We start from the raw sequence: 10773 nt of genomic DNA on the forward strand, positions 1-10773 counted from the left end.
GTGGGGGGGGTTATGATCTCTGGATCATAAGTCTGATTTCAGAGCCCTGGAGCTGCGTCTGTTCACGCTGTTTCTGTGTAACGATGCCTGAGCTCCCCGGAGGCCCATCAACCACTGACCTGAACACAGGTCAATGACCAGGGAAAGGGAAACTGAAAGATGAGACACTGCAGGGAGTGTGTGTTTGTGTGTACATGTGTGTGTGTGTGTGTGTGTGTGTGTGTGTGAGTGTGAGTGTGTGTGTGAGTGAGTAAGAGAGAGAGGGAGACAAACAAGCGACGAAACACTAGATTAGAGATAAAGGGATATTCTATCACTAAGATTTGAGTCTTACTCCATGAAAGTACATGTTGTGCATCCCTCTGTATGGGTGTGTGTGTGTGTGTGTGTGTGTGTGTGTGTTTACTGTGCGCATTATTATCTCCTGACTGAACCTGCAGCAGTGTGTGCCTCAGGATGACAGATAACATCATTACAAAGCACTGCTTGTCCTCAAACCGTCTCCCTAAGGCAAACATCTCACTCACACACACACACACACACACACACGTACACCTTTGCTGTTTGTTTATGACTCAGTAGAAACACGTCACCTTCACTTTTGACAGAGTTTGAGAACCTACTGCAGCCGTCCACAACCTTTTCCAACTCACGGCCCGTGTGAAAATATTCGACAGTACAGAAGCCAAAATAACGCTAACACGATCGCAGAGCACTTTTTATTTTTAATGAGAACGATGGAACGCTCAGGACTGAAGTGAGAGCAGACGGGAGAGAGATCGCTTGGCGAGTCAGTGAGAGTCAGTGAATCAACGAGACACAGAGGACACAGAGGATGGGCAGTTTCTGTGGTCAGGATTATTAGTTCAGACAGAAGCGACTCTTGTCTGGCTGCATTTAGTCGTCTGCACAACACTGGCCAGAGAGATATCTGGAATATTGTTTTTGTTTTTTTATAAGTGAATATTATGTCTGTGGTATGAATTGGGGATCCAGATTTTTCCCATGAAGTCGTATCTACTGTTGAGACATGGGGGAAGGAGAGCACACACACACACACACACACACACACACACACACACACACACACACACTCTCTCTCTCTCCAGCCTCTTTTAGTTCAAAAATCCTCCAATGCGTTAAAAATATTTCAACCTAGCTTCAAAAGAAATGAACTTGTGTAAATAGTTTTCTAGAAATATCTCAATAAGTGAAAGAGTAAGGGAGGTCTTACCAGTTTAAATGCAAGTTTTCTCACTTGTATAATGAAAATAAAACTGTACAAACTCAACAAAAGACAAAATGAGTTGATAAGAAGAAGGTTTTCGCCGAAGAGATTAGGACGCTGTGATCCTCCTGTTCAGGTAATAACAACATATAAGTTAAAGATGTCATTTCTCCAGGTCTTTAATGCCTGGGATCAGTCAGCAGCAACGACTAAGACCTCATGACCTGGATGATATTTTATATACGTTTAACACCTCTTAAGGCTTTTTATAATTGAGCGACATAAATTTCAGACGTTTTAAAGGGCTGCAGACAGAGTGGTGAAAACCCGCTGTGGGACAGGGTCGGATAATTCAAAACACCTCCGGGCTGATGCTGTAAAGGCCAGCCAGTCTAAGGCATGCATGCGTGTGTGTGCGTGTGCGTGTGTGTGTGTGTGTGTGTGGTTTTCCTGCAATAAGTGGAATAAAGTCTGACGGAGGTGCGGAGAGCCAGAGCATCCTAAAGGCTTCGCGCTGCTACTGAGTGTGAGTCAGAGGTGACAGCTGGATCCTACAGATCACACTGTTGGATTTTCCATTTCCTTTCTTCTCATGTTTGTCTCACACTCTCTCTCTTTTCCATTGTCAAGAATGTTTTTTTTTTTTTGGTTTTTCTTCTTCTTCTGAATAGTTTCTGGGGGCGTTTGTATGTTTAATGACAAAACCATGAATGTGACGGCGAGGAAACTTGAAAAGTTTTATTTTCCTATTTTCCTGCTGGTCATCATGAGACTTTTTATAATAGGTCTGTTTTATGTGATATGCGACATATATGTCCCTATATCAAGAGTGCTGCTGCCATATATGTTAAAGATATATATATATATATATATATATATATCAGTCATATTATATATATATTATATATTATGATCACAAATATATGATCATAATATATCTGGATATAAGTTTGTTGTGTATATGTACATATATTAAAATGATCTATATGATGAATTTTTATATGGTTTAACATGTTGTGACCATATATGTTAATGATGTGGAAGTTTATTAAAACAACATACATATAAAAATTCTATATGTTTATATATGTTTTTCTTATTCATTTCTAATTCATTTTAAACAATTTCATCTTCACATTCTGAAATCCACTGATAGCATCAACATATATTAACAGGCTTTGGGATGTATATATATATATATATATATATGTGACATATGTCTACAATATAAGCAAACATACATAAACACATATATGAAATTGTTCCTATTTTGTATATATATGTTTTATTTTATACTGTATGTAGTCTTCATATATTTCATTTATGAAAATTCAACATATGTAGATATTATAGCGAGTTGCAGCAGTTAAGTTCAGTAACTAAACCAGGAACCAAATTTTCCTTTGGCACCTTGGTTGTTTACATTTCTCCTGCATCTGAAGAAGCACAAAAGAATAAAACAGTGCTTTCATTTATGATGTCAACGTGATGTTTGAACAGGTGTTGGGAAGAAGACAGAAAGACACACGCGCCGGACAGGAAATACCACCTTTCTCCAAAGTAGCAGTTACAGAAATTCACACCTTGTGTGCTAACGTTGGTAAGTTTTTTGCAATGATGAGCCTTGCACAGCTCTGCAGGGTCTATCCGGTTAAAAACCCGGACAGTGTTACGTCAGGACGGGGACTTTTTGGTACGCAGGAGCTAAAACCTGCACAAGCTGTCAGAACGTGTGGAAAGGACCAAAAACTATTCCCGAGTTTCCGCACGAAGGGGAAATATTTCTCAGACAGGATCTAACTTAACTTAGATTACGCAAACATCACAAACTTTTTCCGATTGAAATGATGGATATAACATTTTGGGATATAAAACCCTCGTCGTACGCACCACATGGAAGACTTCAGCATCCTGAGCGGTGGTGAGGACCATCTGGGGCTGGAGGCCGGACTGGAGGAAGAAGCCGTGAGCCGACACCGTGCAGCCTCCGCTGCAGAGAGGGGGAGGGGGGGGGTGAGAACGGATATTAGCCTTACCATGAGACAGAGAGACACAGTAGATCCCCACTGGGAGGGACCTGCTGTTAGCGTTAGCAGTTTAGCCACTCGTCACCTCCCACTCGTTTCCTCCTGCTGTAAAACTAAAGCATTAATCTGTCTCGGCTCATCCACATTTATTCTAACTCGAATTCTCCCCGGGCTTTTCTCTCCGTTAGGTGAAGAAACGACGCAACAGCTCAGATTTGGAGTGAATAAATTGAGCTGACAATGACAAAGAGTGATACGCAAACCATCCCTGAACGAGTGGAGGTCTAACCTGACGAAGGAGCGCGAGGGCTGGATGCTGTTGATGATGGGGTCTTGGTTGTAGGTGAAGAGCACGGGGGCGTGGAGCTCCACCGAGTCCACCGTCAGCTTCACAGGCTGCTCCGAGGGAAAGGCGTGGGGAGGCGTTTTGCAGGTCAGCATGGTGGACGACAAGCTAATGGTGGAGGGGAGGGGAGGAGGGGGGGTGAAGGGAGCGGGCGAAGACACACAGGATGTATTGTTGTGTTAGTATGTACAGTGGTAGCAATTGTCCAAGCCCCACCCCCCCCATTCACGCATTAGTCCTGCAGAAAACTCCTGAGAAGTCCTGCTTGAGAGGGAAGAAGAGACAGAATAAGGAAAAGAGAGAGAAAAATTAAAGGAAACGATTGAATGAAAGAAAAATCCTCCAACTTTTTAACTCTTCTCCTGGTTCATATGTACGGCACAACCATGCCAACTCCTAAGAAGGACAAGAGGAAGTACAGAAAATGTATCAGCCACCTGACATGCAAGCTTTATTTTGAAGAGCTTCTCCTGGAAGAAAGGATCACAGGGAGAGAGAGATGAACAGACTGGTGTGAACTGACCTCTGGATTTTACAGGCTGATTTCCCAACAGTCACCTCCTGCTTGTTCCCAGTGTCCAGGAAGACTCCTCTGATGGTCAGCATGGTGTTTCCGGACTTCGGCCCAAATGTCGGGAAGATTTCGTGGATCTCCGGTTCCTGGGTGACGCAGGGACCGCGAGACTCTTTATACTTAAGTGTTTTGCAAAGTGCAACCAACATGAAGGAAAAAAAAAACAAAAAAAACTAAAACTAAAACACATTTCTTACCACAAAGGTGAAGCCCTCCATCTTGGCTACCTTGTTGCCAGTGGTGACCTTCACCGTGTGACCCGACGGGGTGAAGTTCCCACTGAATACTGGGGAACACTGCATTTCAGTCCACCTAAACACAACATACAGAACCAGGCATTATACCCTCGTCCCAGCCACCCAGCGTTTATCCTAATTCAATGATCATCCTCTGCCCTGCAGGAATACACAAAGAGGTCGTCTTCATGTGGGACTGGGTGGGTGGTGTTTTTTTTTTTTTCTCTCCCCGTCACTTGTAATGAGGTTGTTTGTAGCAAAAGGGGCTTTTGAATGGGACGAGGCCTCAGTGGATTTGGGAGAGCGGAAAAGTCTGGATGCAGCGATTTTTCCCAGCAATTTTTCAGTTAGGGGAGTCATGTGTTGAATGTGGCAGGCTGCTGGAGAAAAGAAAGAGGGGGGGGTGGGGTTCTTAACATTCTTCCTCCAACACAATAACCCCTATTAAAACCTGCTCAGCCCCTATAGGACGCCAGTGTACGCGTCCCTTTATCTCGTAAACACCCACCACTTAGTGCACACTGTCTCTCTCTCTGCCTCTCAAAGGTGGCCTTTCAGATACGGCGCAGCAACAGTGTTGTTTTCAGAATGCATGCACAAGATATGCAAGCGAGAAGTGTACAATATAAACACACACACACACACACACACACACACCTGTTTGCGTTGTCCTGTCGGGGCAGTTTGCAGTGAGCTCCCGCCACCTCCACGGACACCAGCGACGCCTTGAAGCTCTCCGTCTTGTCGAAGCCAAAGTTGCGTCCGCAAATCGTCACCGTTGTAGAACCTCGTATTGGCCCAGAGGCGGGAAACACCTAACGCGTGTAAACAAGGAACGAATTAAAGCTAATGTCTCAGCGCTCTCTGCCTGTTTTGTGCGAGAAATCAAGGTCACTTTGTGCCGTTTTTCTGCTCTTTGCAAACCCTCCGTGAAAACATATGATAGATGATTAAATACTGCACAGAGCTAATGAGTATTCTCAGTAAGGGTCTCATTTGCTTACGGTAATTAAAGCTGGGGTGGGCGTCAACAGTTCCATAATCACCTTCTGTGATTTTGTGAAGGGAGAATTTGACCAATCAAAGGTCTTTTTCAGAGACGGAGAGATGTGTTGTACTGATGGATTGTGCAGGTAGATTCACCATGAGAGCAGGTGATGAGTGGCTAATAGTTTAGCCCTGTGCGTGTATGAAGCATCTGCAATATGCCCGAGCTGCAGGACGGTTTATTATTTCTTCAAAAAGAAAAAAAAAGAAAAAAATAGATGCGCTCTGAGAAAGCAATGTTATGCTTTGAAATCACTGTGTATCAAACAACACTGCAGATAAGTGATGAAGATGAAAAAAAGCGCGAGGGCGCCCTGACACTAGATGTCAGATACTCCAGCGATAACATCCAAATGTTGAGTAAGTTAGTGAAGTAAAGCCAAGTGAGTTAAAGCAGTCCCAGACAAAGAGTTGATTTTACAGGTTTTTGCCCCATTAACCTGTTGTTGGGTTTTCTTCAAAGGAGACAGTGGAGCAGCGAGGGGGGGGGGGGGGGGGGGGGGGGTGCATTAAACGTCAGAGGGAAAGTAAAGCTTCACAATGTCAGAGAGATGTTAAATAGGACAGAGGAGACTGTGACCTTCACTGATGTCACACAGCGGCAGAGACTGACAGCGCTAACATGCAGATCACTTCAACAGACTGATTATACAGGGCTGCTCTTTTGGAAGGAGAGGAGCGACAGAGAGAGAGAGAGAGAGAGAGAGAGAGACGTGATAACACGAGAGGTCTTCCAGCAAACTGAGTCAGCAGGAAGCTGCAGAGTCACTAAAGTTTGCTTTCAGGTTCAGGTTATTTGCACAGTGTTGAAACAGCAGTGGACTGAACAATGAAGAACTGATAAGTTTAAGCACAGGAGCAGAAAACAGGGTTTAAAAGTTCTCACTCTGCCGTCATGTTTTTATTTTTTAAATCTACTCGGCTCGGTGAGTGGACACTGGTGAGTGAATTAGAAACTGTGACCTTCCTGTCTTGACCGTCACCGTGGAGACCGGTCCTGGTGATTACCTTAGTAATGACAGGTGTACAGTGCTGTTGTGTCCAGATGGAGGAGGGACACTGGTTGGCTCTGGTGCAGCGGCCATCACACCAGCCACAATCAGTCACCCTGGATGACAGCAAACAGGAAGTGCAGGTGGTCAGCTGACCACAGCCGGGGCCTATCAAGGGCACCTTGGTGATCTAGAAAGGAGGTCAGAATTAAGGACAAAAAGGCTGAGTGAAAATGAACAGAAACAGAAACAAACCATAGTCCCACTTGGTTATTTTTACACTTGAAATAGTGAGAGGAAGACAAACACACAGCTCCTTCAAATTCACATATAAAGTGTGTTTTTCCCCTCAGACAGAAATGGATGCAGAGCCATGACTGTAAGACTTTAGGAACAACATTCTCCTTTATCATTCGGCTCTGCTCCCTGTTCACTCTCGTGTTATTTGCCTTCTGCAAGCATTTCTGTTTTTGTTTTGGTGCAAAGTCTTTAGTGGACAGAGTCCAAACTGAATGTTTAACATCAGAATTCACACCAAAAGAGACTTAGGGCTGTATTTGTGTCCTTCATCTCTGCGGTTCTGAGCCCACCTTGTTCCCTGTGGCCATTAGCATGGCTCCTTCTGATTGGTTGTCGTCCAGCAGTGCCACGCTGGAGGAGACGGGTCTCGAGTCCAGGTGTATGTTGACATGAGGAGAGGCAAATCGGGAGAACAGCACCTGAAGGAGGGAGGACACGTCAGGCCTTTGTATTTTCTATTTCTATTAAACTCAATACACTAAATATCAAATATATACTTGTCGTCCACCAGACAGGACCTTCTTGTGGATGCAGCCAAACTTAAACCAATAGGCCTAAAATGAAAAACAAGGTGCACACAATGGCTACATCTGTTGCTAAAGATAACTTATAATGAAATCAATTCAGAAGCATGCAAGTCACAAGGTGTCTGGGATTTTTTCTTTTGAAAGCATCCAGCACACAGGTCAGACGAGGACACCTGGTTAGGAAGGAGGAGGGTTTTGTTCACTTCACTTGTCACCGCTGGTTTTCATTGCTGCTATGTTTATTTGGAACGCTTCGCAATGTTGAACACAATCCAAACCAAAGGGATGAAAAACTAGAAGAGATTAATACGATTTTTGACACTGAACCAGCAAAATACGATCCAGATTGTGTGATCTTTCCCTGGGTAATTCCTTCACTGGTGTTTGTCTTATTTTTAATGGATCCATTGTGGAAAGTAAAATTGTTTTTGTTAGTTCCATTACAGTGTGGTGACTTGTCCACTGTCAAGGTTAAGAAAAGGTCTTTCTCACTGTAGACATTTTGAATCATCAGGTACAGGTGTAACTAAGATGTGTCTGCTCTTGTGTCGGCACGGCACGCCACTGAGCCTGCAGGGCTCTTGCTCTAATACAGTAAACTGGAACGCAGCCATTATTAATTAGTTAAACCTTTCTTTGACAAGTCAAAATGTCCGCCCTGCCAAAAGTCTCGAGCTGGTTTAGAAGCAACCCTGATTATTTGACATTTAACAGGAAGTTTTAGTCAGATTTTACTATTTTACTAACTTCCCATCAGTTTCCAACAAGGGCTTTTGAAAGTAAATTGTATTGTAAACACTATTATATTTGACATTTTGGAAATTTCCCTTCTTGTTGGCTTTCTTTAAATGGGAAAACAATATCAATTTAATCTCCGTGCATTCAGTAAAGAAAGGGGTCCAGGACGAGTTTAGCCTTTAGCTTTACCAACACTGGAAGCAGAAGCAGCTAGCTAGCTGTAGCTCTATCAAAGTTGTTCTTATTAACATGTTATTGTGTCCATTTTTGAAATGTGAGGAAATAGAAAACAACACACTGTGATGCAACAAACATTTCTTGACATTTCTGTCCTCACCATGACGTTCTTGGTTTTCACACTTTCGTAACTCAGCTGACTCTTCCACGTTCTGGTGACTAGCTTGCTATCTAACAAGATACAACATGTAAAATAAGTTTTGCAGTTTTTGGAAGACATATACAGTATTTTGCCTTTTGCTGGGCGACTAAACACTTCATGCTACCTCTGTTTTAACGCACATATTTGATGTTGTGGAGCTAACAATGACCTCTCTATTGTGTGTATTACTTTAATCACGATGACAAAGACTCTTGATGGTTCACACTAGATCGCACGCAGTTCGCAGCATTTGACAGCTATAAAACTAGTTTGGTAATCGGCAGCTCCAGCCTTTACACCTGTCTCAAATAACGATATTTTAACGATATCACTGTCTCTGTCCAGTAAATATGTACGAACTTCTTACTATTTGAAGTTAAGAGCTCACTTTTCAATCCAGATGTGAACTTTTCAAACATAGTTGAGACAGGACAGACTGTTGCTGGGGCAGGCATCGGCAGAAGCACTGCATACTCTGACATTTTGTGTTGTGTTTCTCTCTCTCTCTCTCTCTCTCGGACACACACACACACACACACACACACACACACACACACACCTGGAACAGCGTTTATCATTTGTGGTTTCGCTGCAATTACAGGCCTGGGAGAAAACAGAACAGAACAGGGTCTCTAATGGGGTGTGTGGTTGCTCCAGTTACATGAAGCCCTTTAAATTATACTGCTCCCCCTATGATACACCCACACACACACACACACACACACACACACACACACACACACACACACACAATTAGATATAGTCCACTGACACTCACAATCTTTCTGCTGTGTCAGAATGGAGCAAAATCACACACACATACCAGGTAGCCTAATACACACTGCAGGAATGGCAGTAATGGTGTGTGTGTCGACTGTAAGTTACTTTGTGAAAGAGCATCCAGTAAATACCTAAAACACTCTGCATTGTAACTTTTAAAATGTGATTGCTCCTCGCCTCACCCCCAGAAAATGCCTTGTTTTCCAGCGTCATGCCTCCCCACTGTTTGAGCCTCATGATCAACGTTAGCTTTGTGACAGCGAGTATAATGGGTGGCTTTCCTCTGGGGACGAGGCCATACAACAGGCATCTCTCTGGAGGTAATAGCGGTGTAAATTACAGCTTATTGTATTAAGCAGGCCGGGGGGAAGTTTGGCCTATAAACACGGCCACTGTGTTATTCCCACAGTGGCCCGACTGAAGCCGAGGGAAACACTTCCTGAGCCAGAAAGGAGTCCATGGAGGGGAACAGCGCTCTTTTTCTTTCACTGCCTCTACCCCGTGTTCCCTCTTGCCTCGTCCGCTGGGAGCCACCAGGAAACCGAAATACATGAAAAGTTGACAAGCTTTTTTTTTTTGTTTGTTTTTGTTTTTTTAAATAGTACTAACAATGAAATGACCTGCCAAAGCAAAGACGACCGTCTCACACAGATTCTTGTTGCTGCTCAGCTTTGGACGGACAGAGCAGGTGGCCGGAGGGTCGTCAGTTCAAGTTGGAAAAATCAGAGCAGGGAGAGTGGACAAGACATTTCAAACACATTTGGTTACCTTTTCTTTTCATATTCTTTAGTCATTAATTCTATCTTCATCATAAATTCCCCTTAGGGGATGAATAAAGTATCTATCTATCTATCTATCTATCTATCTATCTATCTATCTATCTATCTATCTATCTATCTATCTACTTTGTACTCAATAAAGTACAAGTGCTGCAATCTGGGAACAAGGCAACACATTTATTTTGAAGGTACAGGTCAAGTAAACAAGTTTAGCAGAATTATCCACTTTATTTGCACCACTCTTATTTTTAAAACCAAAAGTGAGAGCACCTGACATTACTGTTCACTTTCCCCTCCAGGTTCTGTAATATCCTTCCAGTCCTGTCTGTCTTTGTCTTTTGTCCGTCTCTCTATCAAGATAATGCTATCAACATTGCTAATATTGTTAGCAAAATCTATGTATGACTGAAAGTTACTTAATATTAGGATGTTGGATTCATTCTGACACAAATCTCCTCTGACAATGTAAAAAATGCCTCTTATCAAGTCTTTTCTGCCTCTATTAAGTGACTTTCTGAACACAAGTGAAAACATCTGAAAATCAAGACAGACCCCTGCCATATTCTTTCTTGACTCAAGATTCAACCTTTCCCTCTTTTCCAGACAAATTTTGGAGTAAACAAAAGTCGATATTTATTCAAAATGGCTGATCTGTTTCTGAGAAAGTAAGGAAAACGGTTACTTGATAAAATGGAGAGTTTTGCAGCGCAGGGACAGCTGGTCTCCTCTTCAGACCTTCTAAAACCCTTCAGCTAAAACAATGAACTTCAGCCAACCACAAAAAAGAAAACTGAAGGAGGGCCTGGGAGGGGGGGGGATT

General features: G+C 43.1%; 1 protein-coding gene across 1 annotated transcript in view; it reads right to left on the reverse strand.

Moving 5' to 3' along the window:
* met (MET proto-oncogene, receptor tyrosine kinase) overlaps positions 1-10773 on the reverse strand; it is a 60251-nt gene that overhangs the window by 28507 nt on the left and 20971 nt on the right. Inside the window, exons 7-13 of the mRNA XM_023429497.2 lie at positions 7041-7169; positions 6467-6640; positions 5069-5226; positions 4373-4487; positions 4125-4261; positions 3545-3709; positions 3119-3218 (exon numbers count right to left, since the gene is read on the reverse strand). Coding sequence (XP_023285265.2) covers positions 3119-3218; positions 3545-3709; positions 4125-4261; positions 4373-4487; positions 5069-5226; positions 6467-6640; positions 7041-7169 — 978 coding nt within the window. The remainder of the gene's footprint in view (positions 1-3118; positions 3219-3544; positions 3710-4124; positions 4262-4372; positions 4488-5068; positions 5227-6466; positions 6641-7040; positions 7170-10773) is intronic.

Source organism: Seriola lalandi, unplaced genomic scaffold (genome assembly GCF_002814215.2).
Source record: "Seriola lalandi dorsalis isolate HSWRI2012SDOR001 ecotype SW California unplaced genomic scaffold, Sedor1 jcf7180002054894, whole genome shotgun sequence".
NCBI classification, from domain to species: Eukaryota; Metazoa; Chordata; class Actinopteri; order Carangiformes; family Carangidae; genus Seriola; species Seriola lalandi.